The sequence below is a fragment of the Theropithecus gelada genome, chromosome 13, assembly GCF_003255815.1.
Source record: "Theropithecus gelada isolate Dixy chromosome 13, Tgel_1.0, whole genome shotgun sequence".
Lineage (NCBI taxonomy): Eukaryota > Metazoa > Chordata > Mammalia > Primates > Cercopithecidae > Theropithecus > Theropithecus gelada.
The window spans coordinates 17,451,654-17,474,162 of NC_037681.1; the positions used below are offsets into that span (position 1 = coordinate 17,451,654).

At 41.2% G+C, this 22,509-nt stretch overlaps 1 protein-coding gene across 2 annotated transcripts in view; it reads left to right on the forward strand.

The window, feature by feature from the left end:
- REV1 (REV1, DNA directed polymerase) overlaps nt 1-22,509 on the forward strand; it is an 89,987-nt gene that overhangs the window by 66,010 nt on the left and 1,468 nt on the right. For both annotated transcript variants that reach the window (XM_025355078.1, XM_025355079.1), the window contains exons 10-21: nt 878-1,006; nt 3,559-3,713; nt 6,309-6,428; nt 12,038-12,258; nt 14,060-14,232; nt 16,763-16,865; nt 18,416-18,581; nt 18,809-19,002; nt 20,244-20,477; nt 21,082-21,202; nt 21,828-22,045; nt 22,134-22,290. In XM_025355078.1, the coding sequence (XP_025210863.1) occupies nt 878-1,006; nt 3,559-3,713; nt 6,309-6,428; nt 12,038-12,258; nt 14,060-14,232; nt 16,763-16,865; nt 18,416-18,581; nt 18,809-19,002; nt 20,244-20,477; nt 21,082-21,202; nt 21,828-22,045; nt 22,134-22,290 (1,991 nt within the window). The remainder of the gene's footprint in view (nt 1-877; nt 1,007-3,558; nt 3,714-6,308; nt 6,429-12,037; nt 12,259-14,059; nt 14,233-16,762; nt 16,866-18,415; nt 18,582-18,808; nt 19,003-20,243; nt 20,478-21,081; nt 21,203-21,827; nt 22,046-22,133; nt 22,291-22,509) is intronic.

Genomic DNA, 22,509 nt, shown 5'->3' on the forward strand with positions numbered 1-22,509 from the left:
TATTGAACAGATACAGCAAATGACCATTATCGTATTACATAATAATATGTAATTTAGTGAAACATTGCTTTATTATTTTGCTTATTTTTACTCTAATTTTTTTTCTTGATTCTTTACAGAGTGATAAAATAGAATTTTACTAATTATATATAGTTCCATAATTATAGTTTTGTGGTGAATGCTCCAAATATCAAAGGTAATGTGGGGCATTGAGACACACAGATTTAAAATTTACCATTTTCAATTAGGTCCCTCAAAGTTCTGGAACCCTGGCTCCTGCCCAGAGTGATGTCCTACCATGTACAATGCTGTTGGCATCTCAACCACTGTGGAGCCACTTCAGGAGCATGGAATTGGTCAATTGGGAATTGGGTGGTAATAGGATGAGTACATTTTGTCTGTTTGTCACATAGCACTGTTTTGTGTAGTTCTTTTGTTTATATTCTTTGTCTTTGGGGGTTGAACCCTGGCCAAACTGTGCCATGTATTAGGGGAAGAAAACCTCTTTTTGACAGCATATTCCTGCTCTGTGGTGGTTGTGATATCACCAGCATATGGCATGCTGGCATCTCTGCAAAGGGGCCAGAGGTATGAGTTTTATGAGAAAGCTTCAGATACAGACAAGAGCCAAACCTGGTCTTTTAATGACATGGTTGGCACATCTACATGTGTCATGTTTGCACTGTTGAGACAGTTGTGACTTTATTTGGGGGGAAAACAAGCCTGTAAATTTTAATGCCTATCTTTAACCCCTATTGAGAATGGAGTTCAGTGGAAATTATAAATTAGTGGCATGGGGAGATACCAACATATTTGATAAATATTTGAGTTTAAAAATTCCTAGAATAACTCCATTTGTGTTTTGTTCTCTCTCTAGGCAACTTGGCATTAAGAACGGAATGTTTTTTGGGCATGCTAAACAACTATGTCCCAATCTTCAAGCTGTCCCATACGATTTTCATGCATATAAGGAAGTCGCACGAACACTGTATGAAACATTGGCAAGGTACAGTGTATCAAACTGTCATTTTGTGTTTGTTTTCCTTCTCTTAGCTAATAGTAAAGATAGTTCAAGTTTTCTTTAGGATTGTTGGGATCACTTTTGTTAGACTTTTCTCTCTCAGGAACCGCTCCTCAGCATCCCAGGTTGAGATCTTCTTTCTTTGGGCAGTTTCCAGGCAGCTCAATCTCAAAGGATAGTTTTGTATTGCCACAATGGTTCATGTGCTTCCTTGGTTGATGTAAGATCTGATCATTCACTTACGTTCCTTCTAGTCTGTGGTTCTGGTTTCTTCCCATGGAGCCAAATAGATGAAGGATGGAATTTGTTAACCTGGTTATTCTCTTTTATTTCATTTTAATTATGGTTTTGTTCAAACTTAGAACTGATGGGTTGATAACAAGTGGAGACACTTTAAAACCTTTATCTTCTTAAAAATCATTGGATATGCCAAGAGTTAGTTTTCATAAAAGTGGGTCTTTATGAATAGTTTCAAAATAGTTGATGAGTTGGTTTGAGAAAAGGTGATTAATGCTAAAAATATTTAAAATCGTAGATGTATTTAAAAATATTTTAAAATGTAGATATATTTTATATTAACTCAGAACTGAAATTTGTTAAAAGTATAACCAGCCTATGTATGCTGTAAACCAGGGGTCAGCATGGTTTTCTGAAGGGAGCCAGATAAAATTTCTGTCACTCAACGGAAGTACTCCATTCTGCGTTGTGAATGGAAAGCAGCTATGGGAAATGTATATGAATGGGCTTTGTGTAGTTCCAGTAAAAATGCATTTACTGGATGTTAGGCCAAGGTTTGTCAACTCCTGGGCAAAAAATGCATTTACTGGATTTTAGGCCAAGGTTTGTCAACTCCTGGGCAGTATTAATGTTCCAAGAGATAGACTTCTTGCCTCTGTCTTCACCTCTGCCTCTTCCTTTTTATGCGTTAATTTGAACACCAGTACTGCTAAGTACAGGTGACTGCTAGATGCTGCTAGTCTCAGAAAGGAATATCTAATCCTTGCCCTTGTGGGAGCTTGCTTTAGTAGGAGAGAGAGAAAATGTAAAGGAACTGATTGTTTCCTGGCATCAGTATATAGGAGGGAGTGCTGAATGTTAAGCCACTTACTATAGCTATCCTATTAACACAAAGAGAACACACTAATTAACTTTGCAGGTATGAGTTGGGTAACTAAATAAATAAATCCCAAATACAGGAATGTTGGTATTGTCAAGTGGAATGTGCTTTAAATCCTCTTTGAAAGGTGAAGTCAGTGGTGGCATCCAAATGAGGGCTAGATAGGGAAGGGTGACTGAGGTGAGTACTGTGGTGCTCCTGTGTCCTGCGTGTTGAAGCCCTAGAGCAAACCATCAGCCTGTGCCTGAGGTTAGGAGGATGTGAGAGCGAGCTGTGACCATACTCTATACACAGTCACATGCACACAGTCCTGGTAGAAGGCTGGAGACAGTTTCAGTGGCATGTTTCTGTTCTCAGGGGAAAAATATCCAGTGTTATTCTGCCACCCTTGGGAAGTCCTGTCTCAGCTTCATGTTCTCCCTGCCTCAGGGCAACTTTCACTCTGAAGCAAAATACCTCATACCGGTCATATCCTTCTGTTCTTAAAAATGTCACATTTTAAGCCTAAACAAAACATACCTATTTCTTTAATATAGGGAGATTATTTCTTAATAGAGATATTAATCTGATTGTAATCTGCCTATAGTAAGGTGTAGGTGAGAGATGAGGATTGCCCTCCTAGTGTACATTACCAAGTGGATTATGAAAGACATAGTTTTGATCCTTAGGCCTCTTAGGTTTCCTCCCATTTTCGGTCCGGTTCTATTTTGTGGTTTCTTAGTCCTTATATTCCTCTGGGGGCCACATAGGAGCTCTTGTCTTCCTTTTTCTTTTCTCTAATTACAACAAATCCTTTTTGTGGATAGATCCTATGAGATGATTTTTTAAAATGTATTTCCAGATGCAGAGAGTGCAGATGCTATTCTCAGACAAGCAGTTGGGATGACTGGCCACTTTTTCCTTCTGTATTCTAGGCCTGCTACAGTGAATGGAATTTAACTGATATTTTTGTTTTAGGAGAGCGGGAATTACTTATTTGACTGATTTGTCTCATTTTTCTGTTCCTTAAAGGAGTCTCATAAACCATTAGATTAAATGTTTTGACAGTTCAAATTCACCCACCAGTTTTCAACTTTTCAAAGGTTTATAGAAGTATTGTCAGTATAGAGAAACTGAAATAATAATTTATGCTGTATTTTTGTTTTTTTGTGTTAAAATTTTTTTTTGTTGGTTATTTTACTCCTCAAACGTTTTCGTATCCTATATGCTGTATTTTGGTAGTTAATAAGGAGAAAGAGAACACACTAATTAACTTTGTAGTTAAAAGTTGGGTGACTAAAATGGTACTTCAGCCAATTCATTTAAAATGCCTTGTGAGGAAATAGAAAAAAGATAGGGTAAGAAGCCTTTATTTTGCAACATTGGGTCTACCAGATGGTGGCTGTGGCTGTGATTCGTTGCCTTTGCTCTGTGTTGATAGCTACACTCATAACATTGAAGCTGTCAGCTGTGATGAAGCACTGGTGGACATCACCGAAATCCTTGCAGAGACCAAACTTACTCCTGATGAATTTGCAAATGCTGTTCGTATGGAAATCAAAGACCAGACAAAGTGTGCTGCCTCTGTTGGAATTGGTTAGTATCTAGCTTATCTTGTACTCAAAAGAGTTGCTTTAAGATTCTTGAATTTCAGTTAATTTTAAGGAGTTTTTGTTTTTATTAGCTTCCTCTCACTTGTAAAAGTTTTTAACATTGCTTGCAATTGTGTGATACACGAGATAAGTGTTGGAAATATAAGTAAGTGGTTGATAATCTTCACAATAAATAAGTTGGAATATTTCTTACTTGTTCTTAAAAGATTGGAAAGGTTTAATTCAACATTTGTAAACAATTTTTTCCCCCCAAAAGTGAACGGAAGTTGTATTTAAAGCTAGGTGGTGGTATGGGTTTAGAGTTACATGTTAAGTCTGAGTCTTGTTACTCTCTGCACCTTAGCCTCCCGGCACATGGAGCTGTTCCTGTCTTCACTCAGTTCTAGAAGTCACCCTGACTCCGAGTGCTCTCAGTAACTATTCAGTCTCTTCTCCATCTGCATCCGTGCCCTCTTGAAGCCTTGCATTTTGTTTCCACAGCTACTCCCAATACTTACCCTGCTTTTGTTGATTCTTCCAGCCGTGTCCTCTGGAACCCTCTCTTTCATACTTAAGCTTCCCCGAGTCACCTCTTCCTTTCTTAACCCACTCATTACCTTCTGGCAAGATACCCCTTTTCTTGCCATTCTGTTACTAGAGCCAGTTGGTCGCTGCCATACTCAGTGTACCACAGGCTTGGAAGGTAAAGTTAACTTTGTCTTGGCTTGCCATTGTCACTTTCAACTATTATTCCTCCATCTTCATCCAAAAACTCTTCTTCCTCCAAAGTTCCCTGTCTCCTTTGTACCCATGAAATTTACTGATGACTGAGTGGTGATGCAGAGAGGCTAACGCCATTGAAAGAAGAATTTGTTCCTTCCGTTTCCCGAGAGGAGGGGGGGGAGCATACTATGCTACACAGGACTACCGGGGAAGCACCAGGGTGGTTAGGAGACAGAAGCAGAAGGAGTGGTGGAACGAAAGCCTAGGCTCCAGAGCCTTTGTTCGTGTTTTTTTGTTTGTTTGTTTGTTTTCAGAAAGGCAAGGCAGGGCTGAGGAAACACTTTAGGAGTGGCTAGTTTGAGTAATTCTGGTGGGCTGTGGGCCATAGGGTGGTCCCTAGTTGCCTGGTAGCTGGCCCTGGGACAGTTTGGGGCAGGAGGTGGTTAGGTTAGGTGACAAGTGTGCTTCCACGTAAGAGGCTTGCTGTCTTTAGGAATGAGCCAGCCCTGGGAGGGCAGTCTCTCCTCAGCCAGCAGGATTGTAAAGATTTCAAAACACCACAAGATACAGAAAATAAAAAGTATGATTAATACATTCCCAGCATTGCTACAGCTACTGGCTAGCTTACCTTTTACCCTCTGATGTTGACCCACAGACGTTGGTAACATTTCAGTTAGGAATTCTGTATTCCATTGTCAGGCACAGTTTTATTTTTTTGTTTTTAGTTGTCTTTAATTTTCATTTATAAGTGACCATATGAATCCATTCTTTTAAGTTCAAGCATATGTAATGCCGAAGTCCCACTTTATATTCCCACTCCTCAGTTCCTTTCCCTCCCCTGAACTCACTACTTGTATCATTTTGGTGTGACTTCTCAGAACTTGCCCTCTTCGTGAATCTCTGTATTTACTTTAGGAAAGTGCATCGTTTGTACATAAGTCTTCTGTAAAACCAACGTATGTCCTCAATATTGGTCTTCTCTGTGTCTGGAGATTTTAGTATTCACAGAGAAGCCCACCTAGCGGCCGAGCTCTGCAGATCCCTGCCCCTTCCTCAGGGCTTGGTGCCCTTTTCCTCCACCTCTTCTGTGGCCCCTGCCCACACTCACACCGTGAACCTCACTGCCTGTCTCTGCGTTTTGAAGAGTCTTCTACCCTCAGTTCCTGCTGGTTCTTTGGGCTTTCTGGTGTCCCCAGTCCAGTAGCACTCTTGTATTCTCGTTTCCCTACAAGTCCTGGCTCCTGTGGTTGGGAACATGAACTACTCTTTGATCGTGGCCTTCACGTCCTACAAACACCCACTGTTAAGATCAGGACTGCTCACGCCTGTAATCCCAGCATTTGGGAGGCGGAGGCGGGTGGATCACGAGGTCAGGAGATCCAGACCATCCTGGCTAACATGGTGAAACCCCGTCTCTACTAAAAATATTCAAAAATTAGCCGGGCGAGGTGGCGGGCGCCTGTAGTCCCAGCTACTCGGGAGGCTGAGGCAGGAGAATGGCGTGAGCCCAGGAGGCGGAGCTTACAGTGAGCCGAGATCGCGCCACTGCACTCCAGCCTGGGTGACAGAGAGAGACTCCGTCTCAAAAACAAAAACAAAAACAAAAAGATCAGGATTGCTTTCTCCATTCCTGCTTCTGGGTAGTTGCTGAAATGGCACTTGTGTTAGAGCAAAGAGAAACCTCTGTCCAGGTACTCCATTGGTTATGATCTAAAATACTTAGCAAAATTCTACACCTTATTTAAAATAATCAAAATTTATTTTCATTGTTTTTAGAAACTTGATAGATAACCTGTATGAAGAGATCTTTGTTGGGAAATTTAAGGAATAATTGTGACTATTTCTCAGATGACTTTTTTTTTTTTTTTTTAAACAGGTTCTAATATTCTCCTGGCTAGAATGGCAACTAGAAAAGCAAAACCAGATGGGCAGTACCACCTAAAACCAGAAGAAGTAGATGATTTTATCAGAGGTCAGCTAGTTACTAATCTACCAGGTAAATACAAATATTTTAACAATACTTTTATTACAGGCATAATAAATCCTTTTCATGTCTATAATATTAGAACTATGAGACCTCTTTTTGCCTAGACATGAATATTATAAAAATTTTTAAGTCTTACTGAGTGCCATGAAAAACAAAATGTGGAATTCTGCATTGAATATCCCCTCAAATGATTTGTCAGGACCCTAATGTTACATTTTTGTTTTGCTTATAATGGGTTTTTACTTTAGGTATTTCTCAAGTAGCAAGATTCTAAGAAACAGTGTTAAAAGGGTAGATGATGAAATTGACTTTGAGTCCTTTAAATAAACAATTATTGAAATAGTTTACTCCTGGGCCAAAGATAAAAGTTTTGAGCATTGATTCTCCTATTTCATGCTGCAGGACTAGCGACATTTTTCTGAGTTTATTAAACAAGTAGTTTAGAAGTAAAGTAGCGTGTATGTGAGCTGTATTAGGAAAAAGGAAACCTAAAGAAGAATTGTGTTTTCAGTTGACTCACTCATGGAAGAAAACCTTCCATCTTAACCTTTCTCACCTAAGGGGCAGGATGTTGAATTATTTCATATTTTTGTGTAGTTACCTATTTATTATAAAATGCCTGTGTCAGCTTTGTAAAGTCTTCATCTTCATTTATAGTGAAAGTTTTAAAATTCATTTGTTAAAAGTAGATTTAGTGGCATTTTTAGATGCCTATTTTTAAGCCTAATAAAAATGTCCGAACTAACTTAGAAGTTTCTGTTAACAGGCTATAAATATTAAATGACAGAAATGGGATTTTATGGTAGGTTAGTTTTAAAGCTTCCTGACCCCCTTACTATATAACTTAAAATGATGTATTAGTGTCAGAAATGTGTAATATGACATTTTTGATGGTTAGTTTTACATTTAATTTGAGAATACTTTATAAAATCAAACTAGCAAATTATCTTAGTAGACAGCACAGTTTGAACAGTTTTAATAAGAAATCTTACTGCAGTTTTCTGTAAGAAGGAACTGGTATATTTAAAGCTGCATGTAAATTTTGAGTTTTAAGTTTATTACACTAGCCATCTCTATTAGTTTTCTAGGGGTGCCATAACAGAGTACCACAGACTGGGGGGCATAAACTACAGAAATGCGTTGTCTCACAGCTCTGGAGACTGGAAGTTCAAGATCAAGGTGTCAGCAGGGTTGGCTCCTTCTGAGGCCTCTCCTTGGCTTGTAGGTGACCCCCCTCTCCCTGTGTCTTTACATGGCCTTCCCCATATGCATGTCTCCGTCGTGATCTCTTCTTTTGAGGATACCGGTCATGTTGGATTAGGTGCATCCATATGACCTTGTTTTATCTTAATTACCCCTTTAAAGATGCTGTGTCCAAATACAGTCACACTGTGGCTGGGCGCGGTGGCTCACACCTGTAATCCCAGCACGGTGGGAGGCCGAGGCGGGTGGATCACTTGAGGCCAGGAGCTCAAGACCAGCCTGGCCAATATGGTGAAACCCTGTCTCTACTAAAAATACAAAAAAATTACCCAGGGGTAGGTGGCACATGCCTGTAGTCCCAGCTACTCGGGAGGCTGAGGCACAAGAGTCGCTTGAGCCGGAGAGGCAGAGGTTGCAGTGAGCCAAGATCGCACCACGGCACTCCAGCACCGGTGACAGAGTGAGACTATGTTGAAAAAACAAAACACAACAAAAGAAAAACAAAAACACAGTCACATGGTAAAGTACTGGGGTTAGGATTTCAGCATATAATTTGGGAGAAGACACAATGTAGTCCAAAACACCATCTTTAAATTGAATGCTTTTTGTAGTTTTCTTTGTGTTGTTGTTGTTGTTGTTGTTTAATAGAAATAGGGACGTTTTAGCTACTTGACCTAGTAATCCTACCATTCACCTTCATTTGCTTCATGGCCGGAAAGACTTTATTTCTTGAAGGGCAAGTGTGAAGTTACATGTCCTGGCTAAGCTGAGGCAGAGCCTTGAATTTCCTAAGGGATATTTGAAAGGGCAGCAGAGCTGGCCTTCTCTTCTTCAGAGCCACGGTCTGCATCGCTCAAGTGGTCCATGTGGTTTTCGTAAAATCCCCAAATCCTTAACCTGACTGTTACAGAGCATTTCAGGTCTGTAAAATATCTGCCTTCTCCATTGTTACTCCTGTCCTGAAGTGTGTTCCACAGATTATAAGCTGTTCCTTTAAAAAGAGGTTTCATACACGAGAGGGAACCTTCTGTGGTGGAGGGGTTTGTACAGTGAAAGACCTGAGAATTACTTTAGTAAAGAACCCTGTTTATCTTTGTTAAAGACTAGTAATTTCTCAAAGATATTTGGTGATAAATTTATAGTACCTATTTATATCTTACAGAACATGCTTTGGGGAACTTGGTCCTGTAACCAATAACCAGGAGAAATTCAGTGGTAACTTGCCCTATCTCCAACCTCTTTAGTCCCTTGTACCCATAAATGTTTAGCGACCACACACGTGCTGCGCACAGTAATACACAATTAGAATAGCTACATAAGAAGGAAATACACAATAATAAGTTTTTGCTTTAGGAGACTATGATCTGGTGACCTAATGAAAGAAAGGATGGACCCCAACGACTGTTACAGTTTGAAGAACCGTGTCTACTTTTTCTTTGGATAAACTTTGCAGGGCTTTTCACCCTTGCATGCACTCTCGAATGAAGGACCCTCTGCACCTCATTCAGCTTTTGCTGGGTTTGTGCATCCAGCATATGAGTTCCATCTCTGTCCCATTTTCAGAGAACCACCATGATCACGTAGGTGTTCATAAAATCTGCACTAATTCAGTAGCTACTTAGCCAAATGAAGCTAGTACAGTTAGAATTAAAGTTGAATAAAACTAGCAGTTCAGTTCCCCACTTGCCCTGGCCACAGTTCAGGTGCTCAGTGGTCACATGGAGCAAGGTTCTCCTGGATTGGATAGCAGACGAGAACATTTCCATCATTGCTGAAAGTTCCGTTGAACAGCACTCGTGTAGATGGTGAAAACTTTATTCTTTGACGTTTACTCCTCTGTGTCTGTATTGGATAGCCAAGTTCTGGATGCCAAGGAGGGGACATTGTTGGCCACTTTTAACCTAGGGTAATAGTTCCCCTTCAAGGACAGACGCCAGGTCTTTGTCCCAGTTGCTTGACCAGGAACCTCCTTCACTCTTTCTTCTCTTCTTTGAGATTTGGTTCTAAAGGAGCGCATTTTCCTTCATCTTTTTCTTAATAGGTGGCTGCACTGTTTGGGCCCGGAGCCCCCCTTACTTTTGTCCATAAAGTTGCCATCTTTCCCTTATAAAAACCTACTTAATTGACGCATTTAGTTAAAACTAGCAGCCTTCTTCGAGGTTTTGGTCCTGGCTCCAAGTTTAATCTTCCCACCCACACTCAGTAGGAGTTGGAGGTACACCACACCCCTGCCTCCCTCCCCCACCTCCAGTCCAGGCCGTTTCATTCCATCAGATGAGCTTGCATGGAGAAGAGCTGCGCTGCTTTCATAGAGGGACGTCCACTTAGATTAGATTGATGATGGTTAACTTGGTGATGTTTAATAGAGCCTTTCCTTTGCACCTGTAGTGCCTAATAATTTTGTTCTAGTATACTCAGGATACTCTAAAATTTTAAACTATGGGTTTCTCCCCACACCCATCCACCCCAGCACACATGCACACACTGACCCAACCTAGGATGATGCTTGTCTCTTGATGACCTTGCAAGTCCCTGAGAACAGATTGGTTCCCCAGAACTGTAAGGGAAAGATCATGGTCAGATTATGGGAGTGGGAAGTGGGGCAACAATGGGAGGGAAAAAAGAGAGAAAGTCTTCCCTGATGTTGAGAAGTCTTATGACAAAAAAGAAATACAAAAAGGGCAAATAGAAGAAAAAAGCCTTTCCTAAAAGCAAATAGCTGTGCAAAGTGTCTACCTTTGACCAACCAAGTATGTAATTTGTCTATTCCCTTGTGTTTCTCCTCCCCATTTTGAAAAGCACTTAGGTTTCACTTAAAATTTTACCTTTTGGTGAATGGTACTTCTCTGGAGGATTTTTTTTTTTTTTTTCCAATTGTTAACTTGAGGTCTTTGGTATTTACTTGCCTTTTGTTCTGGCTTGGACTTTAAAATAGCACAGATGTGAACCAGCACCCTTAATGCCTTTCATCTCACTTCCATTAAGGAATAAAGTATCTGGGTTTAAACTTGTCGGACCCACATTGATGACTTCCTAACCTTGTGTTCCAGAGGTTTTCCTGGGAGAACTTGGACTAGATGGTGGTTCCTGCTACTGAAGACCACTCAGGAGGATAGGAGCTAGAATTAACAATAGTAACAATGAATAGAAGTTAGCAGACTTCACTCTGAGGTCTCTTGTCTAAAGACAGGGTCTTGCTCTGTCACCTAGGCTGGAATGGAATGGCAGGTTCATAGCTCACTATAGCCTCGAACTCTTGGGCTCAAGGGATCTTTCTAACTCAGCCTCCCAAGTAACTGGGACTACAGGAGTACACCACCACACCCAGCTAATTCTGTTTTCTATTTTATAGAGCCAGGGTCTCCCTCAGTTGCCCAGGTTGTCCTCAAACTCAGACTGTTAGCCTCAAGAAATCCTCCTGCCTTGGCCTCCCAAAGTATTGAGATTACAGGTGTGAGCCACCGCACCCAGCCTGAGTTCTCTTTGGATAAGTTCCTACAGAAGACCAGAAACACAACGCTGTCTTTTCCTCATTAATGAAAAAGTTTTACTTGATGGTGTGGAACCATTTTAGGAAGCATTATAGTTTCCCTCGGTTACTCCAAACCTCTTTCCCAAATTTGTGTACCTTTTTAAAGCATTTAGGGCAAATTGAAGAAAACCAAGACTCCAACTTAGAGCAACAGAATGAATCAGTATCCTTTGGGTGGGGCTCAAACCTTGCAGAATAGGACATAGGGACTGCTGCCTGCTGACCCAGCTGTAGGAGAGTTAATATCTCTTCAGAGAGATCATCCTTTCGATTAAAAAAAAAGTCTGTCTTCTACCCCACCACGAGTTGGTTTGGTTAGGATCCTTCATCCTCAGGTCAGTGGTACGTATGATAGCATGTAACACTTTTGGACTTGGGCCCATTTTGTGAATTCTTGTTCTGTTTTTCACTGAAAAAATACAGCTTACACACCAGTGTGAGATTTGGTGATGCCCGAAATCATAATAGAGTCCCTTACATTTCGTGAGTCGGCTAGTATGTCTGTAAGTCACACTATAGACTTGTTTAAATGACAGTTGATTCCTTAGTTGATTTTGTGAATAAGATAGGTATGTTGATATTATTCACTAATAAAGAAAGGACAGTTTTGATAGCTTGAGTTTATACGTATTTTAAAAGTTTCTTGTTCATCTGTGTGTGGAGTCCGAATTGAGAAGTAGAGTCTAGAAATACACCTACTAGCATGATTATGCACCAAGAAATTCTTCAACCTGTGGATGCTTCAGTTACGTCACCTAAAGACTTTAAAGATTATTTTAAATTAGTTGTTTTGTGCATAAATGGTGGGTATTTTGTGTTAATAAACTTGTTATTAGTAGCTTAGTCTGCATACTTAAAGAACTATATATATTCCTTTTCCTAGGAGTTGGATGTTCAATGGAATCTAAGTTGGCATCTTTGGGAATTAAAACTTGTGGAGACTTGCAATATATGACCATGGCAAAACTCCAAAAAGAATTTGGTCCCAAAACAGGTCAGATGCTTTATAGGTTCTGCCGTGGCTTGGATGATAGACCAGTTCGAACTGAAAAGGAAAGAAAATCTGTGTCAGCTGAGATCAACTATGGAATAAGGTTTACCCAGGTACTGATCATTGAACAGATTTTACCGTCTGTTGTTCCTTCACATTTTTACATAGTCCTACCTCTCCAGCTAAACCATAAGACCCTTGATGCTTGAAATTAAGTCTTAAAACTGTTGTATCCCCAGAGCCTCAAGGCGGCCTTTTAAGGCAGTGTGTGGTAAGGTATAGCCCCAGATAAGGCTGAGACTGAGGAAACTTAGCTCTTGAGGAAATATACTAAAAGATTATGCCTTGGGGGCCAGTTATTAGAGAACTTGGGATTATAATCTAATTTACAGTGAAACAATAACGAAGATGAGAAAAATTGGAAATACTTTTTAAGCTGTAGTTAAGTTTCAGCAAGCTCCTCCTTATGCAGGCTTTTGGAAAGCTGCAGCACAGATGGCTGAGTGGTTTCCATTTTCCTTCAGATTATGGATTTGGGTATGTCTTGCCTTTCTGAGATGGAGTCTCGCTCTGTTGCCGCGCGTGGAGTGTAATGGCGCAGTCTTGGCTCACTGCAGCCTCTGTTCCCTGGATTTAAGAGATTCTCCTGCCTCAGCCTCCCAAGTAGCTGGGATTACAGGCACCTGCCACCACGCCTGACTAATTTTTTGTATTTTTAGTAGAGACGGGGTTTTGTCATGTTGGTCAGGCTGGTCTCAAACTCCTGACCTCGTGATCCGCCCGCCTCAGCCTCCCAAAGTGCTGGGATTACAGGCGTGAGCCACTGCACCCGGCTGGATATGTCTTGAATTTGTATGTACGAACAACACCATATCATAAGGATTTGAAATGTGATGAGTTAATTGCCCTCTCTGCCTACACTGTGGACCTCAGAAGTTTGTTTCCTTAGGCATGGAGATGGATGATGTTTGGGCTATAAGCACAGTGTTGGAACACATTTTATTAGCAGAACTTACTAACATAATTACAAAAAAATTTCAACAAGTCAATGATGGCATAGAAAAGAAAGAAAGGGGCCCGACACGGTGGCTCACGCCTGTAATCCCATCACTTTCGGAGGCCGAGGTGGGCCAATCACCTGAGGTCAGGAGTTGGAGACCAGCCTGGCCAGCATGGTGAAACCCCATCTCTACTAAAAATACAAAAAAGTTAGCCAGCCATGGTGGCAGGCGCCTGTAATCCCAGCTACTCGGGAGGCTGAGGCAAGAGAATCGCTTGAACCTGGGAGGCAGAGGTTGCAGTGAGCCAAGATCATGCTATTGCACTCCAGGCTGGGGGACAAGAGCAACACTTTGTCTCAAAAAAAAAAAAAAGAAAGAAAGGAAAAATATCTTTTAAAAGTACTTATTATATTCACTTTGTTGGGACGGTGGGTATTTTTATTTAATAGTGAGGGTATACCAAACGGTTTTTCTTGTTGTAGTTTTAGCATTTTGAGACAGAGTCTCCCTCTGTCACCCAGGCTGGAATGCAATGGCGTGATCTCAGTTCACTGCAGCCTCCGTCTCCTGGGCTCAAGCAATTCTCCTGCCTCAGCCTCCTGAGTGGCTGGGATTACAGGCGCATGCCACCACGCCCAGCTAATTTTTGCATTTTTAATAGAGACAGGGTTTTACCACGTTGGTCAGGCTGGTCTCAAACTCCTGACCTCAGGTGATCCACCAGCCTCGGCCTCTCAAAGTGCTGGGATTACAGGCGTGAGCCACCGCACCTGGCCACGTTTCTTTTTAATAGATGCTGAGCATGATAATGAGTAACCAACATGTTTAATATTCAGAGTTAAAATACTTGAGAACAATTATTAGGTATATAGGAAAATGGAATGGAAGTTTCTCCATGTTTGTCTTTCCATAGCCAAAAGAGGCAGAAGCTTTTCTTCTGAGTCTTTCAGAAGAAATTCAAAGAAGACTAGAAGCCACTGGCATGAAGGGTAAACGTCTAACTCTCAAAATCATGGTACGAAAGGCCGGGGCTCCTGTAGAAACTGCAAAATTTGGAGGCCATGGAATTTGTGATAACGTTGCCAGGTAAGCTCACCTCAAAAATGATATTGGTAATTATATTTCAGTACAAATTGTGTAAGTAATAGAAAATGAAGAAAACCAAGGAGGAGTTTGAATAAAGACCTGTAAGCCCATGTTATCTGGTATTCTGTAGAAGCAGGCATCAGCCTAAGGCATTCAGCTTAGGTTAATACACTTGGTTTCAGCCAGGCCCACACACAGGAGGTTGGTTTGACAGCATTCCAGACCTTGGCAGCCTTTGCTTGGCATCTTTGGGCTGTTAACTTTACTGCATGGACAGAAAGAAAGGGCAAGGCTGCAGAACAAAGGGACTGCTATAATTTTTGGACTTGGTGAAACTTTTTTCCTGAGGGAAATTTCAGTGTAGTTCTTAAAAACCGTGATACAGACCGGGTGTGGTGGCTCATGCCTGTATTCCCAGCATTTTGGGAGGCCAAGGCAGCTGGATTACTTGAGGCCAGGAGTTTGAGACCAGCCTGGCCAACATGGTGAAACTCCATTTCCATTAAAAGTACAAAAATTAGCCGGACCTGGTGGCATTCGGCTGTAGTCCCAGCTACTCAGGAGGCTGGGGCAGGAGGATCGCTTGAACCCAGGAGGCAGAGGTTGCAGTGAGCCAAGATTGTGCCAATGCACTCCAGCCTGGGCAACAGAGTGAGATTTTGTCTCAAAAAAAAAACGATACACAAAGGCAGACTAATAGTAGCTAGAAAAATGCTGGTGAAGGAGAGCAACTTCATTTACATAGGTGTATAAATGTAATTGGTAAAAAGATGAGTGAATCACTGTAATGTCTGAAAACTGGTGAAAGCATTTAAAAACCTGGTTTTTTTTGTTTTTGTTTCTGTTGAGATGGATTCTGACTCTGTCACCCAGGCCTGAGGGCAGTGGCGCGATCGGATCTCACTGCAACTTCCGCCTCCTGGGTTCAAGCGATCCTCCTGTCTCAGCCTCTTGGGTAGCTGGGATTACGGGGCATGCCACCATGCCCAGCGAATTTTTGTATTTTCAGTAGAGATAGGGTTTCACTATGTTGGCAAGGCTGATCTTCAACTCCTGACTTCAAATGATCCGCCCACCTCAGCCTTCCATAGTGTTCCGATTACAGGCGTGAGCCAATGTACCTGGACTGAAAGCCTCGTTTTTTATGTCAGGGCCAACTACTTAATATTAAACTTCATGTAAGATTTGTGACCAATATGAAGATATGTGGTTTTATGTGTCATTTTATGTTAGACTGTATGTCATCTGTGAAACCAAAGTTTTGAGGCTTTTGACACTTTAGAAAGCTACTTATAAGGAACTATGAAGTACAGTTTCATTGAAGATTAGCTCATGCCAACCATACATGGTGCATTCATGTATATGATGATATTGCTAAGTCATGAGATGACGGCTCTTAAACAGAGAAACTCCCAAGTTACCATGAAAGCAGGAATTACAAATTACAATTAGACAACATGATTTATGAAATACATTTTTTATCAGTTGGTTATCTTGAATTATATTTACTGAAGTGTTACGATATATACATGTATCTCAAATAGTAAATAGTGGTCATTTATTTATTTAAAAACTTATTTATGTAGAGATAGGATCTTGCCCTGTTGCCCAGGCTGGCCTTGAACAATCCTTTTGCCTTGACCTCCCAACGTTTTGGGATTACAGGTGTAAGCCACTGTGCCCAGTTTTTAGTGGTCATTTCTATAAGCAGATGAAGTAATGCGATTGTCTTCTTAAACATTTCTATGGGAAAATCAGATTCAATTTATAGTATTTTTTTTCTGTTTAAAGGCCTGGAACTTCATTTGTTCATTAATCCAAAACACGAAATAACTTTCCTTTGGAAAGAGAACTGGTAGTAATTTGTAATCTGTTACTGAGTGAGTAATTCTGTTTGTAATGGGACACCCTGCTCATGCCAGAGAAGCTCAAACAGCTCTGAAGGAAATGGTGGGTGAGGTCATCACATCTTTGGGACCAAGGAATGCTGATGGATCATTTGGTCCACTCTCAAGAGTTCTTAAAGATCTAAGAATTGTTTATTGGCTTTACTGTAAACACGAAGGAGAGTCAAGAAACAACATACCGAGAATTCATCTTTCTCTTCTGAATATTTGCTGTACCTCAGCATACATAATCTTGGAACCTAAAACTTCTCTTGGAATCAAGAACATTGTGTTTACCATTCATTTGTGCTGTAGCTGGAAAATATGTATTCATTTGTGCATGTGTTGGCTAAAATATACCTTTTTCTAAATTTCTCAACTGATTTGTAGTTGACCCAGGTGTCCATTATCGTTATTACCTTGAAGTTCCAGTGTTCCATAATTTTTCTTTCCCCCTTCTTTGCCAGTGTAACTAATTTGGTATTTCTGGCTTCCTGGAAGGGGGGCTGTGGCATTCACTTTTATAATCTTCTTTGTAACTGTTTCCAACTTTTCTGTAACTCTTTTAAACCGTTCCATACTACTTTAGTACTAGTGAATACATATGGAATGAAGCTTTTGTTTTACAATTCTATCACTTACAGGACTGTAACTCTTGACCAGGCAACAGATAATGCAAAAATAATTGGAAAGGCGATGCTAAACATGTTTCATACAATGAAACTAAATATATCAGACATGAGAGGGGTAAGTGTATAGTAACATTGTAAATTCTGACTTTCTGTAATTTTTGTGTCATTTGAGGCTTGCTCTCAGAATGGTTATTGCTGGCATATAGGGACTTTATATGTAGGTCTTTAGCTGCTTTGTGATATAAGGAAAAGAGAAACAAAAATTCTTGACTTTCTCCATTTTGATCTTCTTCATTTTAGAATAATTTTCTCAGATTCTTACTGTGCTTTTCCAAGGTATCCCTAATTAACCAGGGGCTAATATACATGTCCTCCCTGTTCTTGTTTCCTAGAAGTAGATATGACTGTGAGGAGTATGAATACATAAATTTTGTACCTTTAAGTTCCTTTTTAATCAGAAACATACTCTGCTGTCTGCCATATGATGACCTAGAAGGGAGTGAAACCACAGGCACATCAAGATGCCTTTGAAACAGGCAAGAGGCATCAAAATGTCAAAACCATAGATTTTATTTGTGGGGTTTTTTTTTAATTTTTTTTTTGAGACGGAGTTTTTGCCCTGTTGCCCAGGCTGGAGTACAGTGGCGCGATCTCAGCTCACTGCAACCTCCACCTCCTGGGTTCAAGCAGTTCTCCTTCCTCAGTCTCCCGAGTAGCTGTGGGTACAGGTACCCGCTACCACGCCTTTTTGTATTTTTAGAGACGAGGTTTCACCATGTTGGCCAGGCTGGTCTCAAACTCCTGACCTCAGGTGATCCACCCGCTTCGGCCTCTCAAAGTGCTGGGATTACAGGCATGAGCCACTGTGTCTGGCCCCCATCTCTACTAAAAATACAAAAATTAGCCGGGTGTTGTGGTACATGCGTTATAGTCCCATCTACTCGGGAGGCTGAGGCAGGAGAATCACTTGAACCCAAGAGACAGAGCTTGCATGAGCCAAGATCATGCCATTGCACTCCAGCCTGGGTGACACAATGAGGCTGTGTCTCAAAAGAGGAAAAAAAAAAAAAGAACCTTTGTAGGTTTAGTTTATTGTGTGCATGTGTAAGTTAAGGGTTGTTCTGGCTTGATTATGGACTTCGTTGAAGGATTAGTCACTAAGCCGGCCGTAATTGTAATTTCTCCCTGAAATACTGTTACAGTGGCACTTTATGGAGGGGTCTGTGGTGTGCCTGCTGTTCACCAGTCCCACCGGTATTTTTTGAGAAGTATTTCATTTTAAAAAGATAAAAATAGTTAAGTTTCCAAGTAGCCTGTCCTCTCTTAAAATTTTTTTTTATCCTAATTTAAAACCTTAGTTGATCAGAACATCAGTGAAATACAGTATTCCACTTGTTTGGATTTTCTGATTTTAAAGACGTTTTGGTATATTTTGGGAGAATTGGATACTCTGAAGTTTGAGATGAATGACCACTCACTAGCTAGTCTAGAAATTGTTTTTGTAATAAGTCATATAGAATGCTGTTGTTTGAATACTTTCATTTACCTTTATTCTAGAAACAGGATCTAGGAGGTAGTGAAAAGGATTTGCTGAGGATTTTGTTTAGCTGAATTCATATTTTACTTTAGTTTTCCTGGAAGCATACTCTTTATTCTGGGTTCTAGGTTGGGATTCACGTGAATCAGTTGGTTCCAACTAATCTGAACCCTTCCACATGTCCCAGTCGCCCGTCAGTTCAGTCGAGCCACTTTCCTGGTGGGTCATACTCTGTCCGTGATATCTTCCAAGTTCAGAAAGCTAAGAAACCCACAGAAGAGGAGCACAAAGAAGGTTGGTGGTCATCAGTGGGGTTCTCGCTTAGGTGCTGCTTATGTCCTTGGAAAGACGGCAGTTGGTTTTAAACTTGACACAGCTTTATGTGATTTAAAAAAATTATATTCTTCATTATGATGTATCAATAATAAAGTTTTTTTATTTGTAATGGACAGAGGAAATCAGGGATTAAAGGCCCTGCCCGATGATCTGAAGAGGCTATTTTATGTCTTTTCTCTTCGTAGTATTTCGGACTGCTGTGGATCTGGAAATATCATCTGCTTCTAGAACTTGCACTTTGCCACCTTTTCCCGCACATCTGCCGACCAGTCCTGATACTAACAAGGCTGAGTCTTCAGGGAAATGGAACGGTCTGCATTCTCCTGTCAGTGTGCAGTCAAGACTTAACCTGAGTATAGAGGTCCCGTCACCTTCCCAGGTACATTTTTATAGTCCTAAATATAAGTACATTTTATACTCTTAAATATAAGTACAAAAATATAAGTTTACAAATGAAAATGGCATTTTTATTTCTTCATCCATTTCACCAAGAAAGGGAGAATGGGTCACTTGTTCGGGTAGATCATGTTGGATTCTAAATAAGCAATAACTGGGTTGAATGAAAGTGCTTTTGCAAAGATTTGCCACTCTTGCAAGTTGTAAAGCATCGCTGAAAGGCAGTCCTCCTGTGGACTGCCATTGTCTGTGACAGTGGTCATCATGTAGACTTACTGTATTCAGCAAGGCAGCTTTGGTGATTAGTGGTGAAGTAGAGGCCTTATGTCGAAGGGCTTTTGCAGTATTTGCAAACAGGTCTCTGGAGTTTTGGATGGTTTAATTCAGCTTGTGTGGGCTGTACATGTGATATGCTGCTGGCATCCCTTGGTCCTTGAAAGTAAGGTAGCACCTTAAGCTATATTGGGCAAGTTCATTTGTGCCCCCGCTCCCCCTGCACGGAAGGAGGCAGGAGATGTTACATACTGGCTGTAAAACTAGGGGAAGGGGCAATGCTGATATGCTTGTATGGTGACAGATACCCACAATTAGTTACTCCTGGCAGGTAAGATTGGCCTACCCAAGTTGACGGGATTGTATGTTTCCAAAGGGCCAGATGTGCATGGACAGGTGGAGGGAGGCCCTGGTCAAAGGAACAGTGGGCTTTGTCCTGCAAGTTAGAGAAAATTCAGCTTCTAGAAACCCTTTCTTCCAGTGTGCTGCTCTCAGAGTAGAATTATCTGTATTTTTGGGCAGTCTCTCATCTGAGAGGTGAAGTTTTGACTCAGGACTGTTAACCTGTCCAGAATTTTAACATGTGCCTCAGGCCTTCACCCCTCCCCAGGGGTGGGATCTAATTTGAGCTTCACCAAGGTATCCATATCTGTTGGCCCCAATTGCAAGACATTCTGTGAGTATATTTGGACTTACCTGGTCATGTGGTAGTGGCCAGTAGTATATACACTTTTCTCCAGACTACACATACTTCAGGCTTCAATGACAAAAGGCCAAGACGTTCCAAAAATGTGCTGATTTGGGGGTGCTTTCCTAGCTTGATGGTCTGTCTGTACCTTACATTGATTATCCAGTGTTCAAATTGAAATGGAAAGTGGCATGTTAACTCCCAAACACCTCACCTCTGAGCACGCTTTAATAAACTTCAAACTCATGTTTGGCATTTTATAGCTGGATCAGTCTGTTTTAGAAGCACTTCCACCTGATCTCCGGGAACAAGTAGAGCAAGTCTGTGCTGTCCAGCAAGCAGAGGCACATGGCGACAAAAGGAAAGAACCAGTGAATGGCTGTAACACAGGAATTTTGCCACAACCAGTTGGGACAGTCTTGTTGCAAATACCAGAACCTCAAGAATCGAACAGTGACACAGGAATAAATGTAATAGCCCTTCCAGCATTTTCACAGGTAAGTTAAATATGGGAACCCTCTGCTGTAGTTTCAGTATTCTCACCCCCCTGCTCCAGCTCAGGACCTGTCTCACTTCCCTTTCTCCAGTATCTGACACCACTTCCACTGGGAAGGGGAGGGAGGGAAGAATGGGCTTGTCTCCATCTCCTGCGTCTGCAGGATGTAGACACTCCGAGCAGCCTCCCGCTGAAGCCAGCAGAGGGAAGAGACGGGGGAGGGCACGATAAGACAGAAGCACATTGATCTGGCGCAAACAGATCAGTGGCCACACTTGAATACAGCAGAGTGGAGATGTGTAATCCTACATGGGGGCAGCAACAATCCGAGCTCCTGTTTTCATGTTTTGCTTCCCATTTTCTACTAGTGCATTTTGCCCAGGTTGCTCTGCTGTTGTAGTGGTTTTTTTTAAGTTAGTACTCTTAATTCCTTGTTCTTGCTCTAACCATTTTGAAGATTTAATCAGCTTTGATATTACGGAACCGTTAAGAATTCGTACAGAAAAGTAAGATTTGAAAACAAAATCTATTTTGTGAAAAAAGATAAACCAGCTACCATCTAGAAGGGAGTTCAGGTTTGACTTTGACCTTGTCTTTTCCACTAGGTGGACCCTGAGGTATTTGCTGCCCTACCTGCTGAACTTCAAAGGGAGCTGAAAGCAGCATATGATCAAAGACAAAGGCAGGGCGAGAACAGCAGCCACCAGCAGTCAGCCAGCGCATCTGGTGAGCCTTGGAAGTGGCATGTAACAAAAATGAAGATAAAGAGTAATGGAGTCACTGTTGTCTAATTATTGCAGTATATAATGGCCAAAGTCTAAGCTGTTCGTTGCATTAAGAGCTCTTCATATTGGGATAATATCTGAAGTTTACAGTATGAGTAAATATCGTCATATTTTAGTTGGATTTGTGTCTGTACTTTCAGGATTTAAACACACCACTTTTTACTTTTTTAAAAAGTTGGGATAGGACATTACCAGAAGTGTCTTGAATACTTGTTCAGCTAGTTGTCCTTTGAGATGAATAAATCAAAGGAGTCCTTTGAGATGAATAAATCAAAGGATGTAGGTTCAAAATGCATCACAAACACCAAACCCACATTTATTACTACCCATCATAGATGAGCAACATGCCAAAGGCCGAATTAGTAAGTGGCAAAGCAAAGAGAGAACTGGAGAGCCTGCACTTTCGGCCATTGCCATTCACTGCCTCTCACTTGGGGCAGGAGGGGAGGTGTAGGCTAGGGAGCCTGTTGTATCCGGGAGGAGAAAAGAGAACCCAACCTACTATCATCCAGACTATCCGTACTATCAATTTGTTGAGGATCTTGTATCTATCTATCTTCTCTTAGTGCCAAAGAATCCTTTACTTCATCTAAAGGCAGCAGTGAAAGAAAAGAAAAGAAACAAGAAAAAAAAACCCATCGGTTCCCCAAAAAGGATTCAGAGTCCTTTGAAAAACAAGCTGCCAAACAGTCCTGCAAAAACTCTGCCAGGGGCCTGTGGCAGTCCCCAGAAGTTAATTGATGGGTTTCTAAAACATGAAGGAATTCCTGCAGAGAAACCCCTGGTAATTCTTTAACTTTGACCTTCATGAGATCTTAGTGTACCCAGATAATGTGTGAATATAGCAATTTTATCCTTTGTTTTCTTAACAGGAAGAACTCTCTGCTTCTACTTCAGGTGTGCCAGGCCTTTCTAGTTTGCAGTCTGACCCAGCTGGCTGTGTGAGACCTCCAGCACCCAATCTAGCTGGAGCTGTTGAATTCAATGATGTGAAGACCTTGCTCAGAGAATGGATAACTACAATTTCAGGTTGGCTTGGCCTGTGTTAGATGGCCCAAGGCTGAGATGTAGTCGTCTCATGATTTGAGAACATAAACAGACTAAACTATGTAGATTTAACCCATTTCTCTAACTCTAATAAGCTTAAAGCAGCTACCCCAATATCTTTTAAATTCTGGGGCTTGCTTTGACAAGTAACAAAGCCCATCCCTTTGATAGCTGTTAGCAGCGTACTTGTAGAAATGCAGT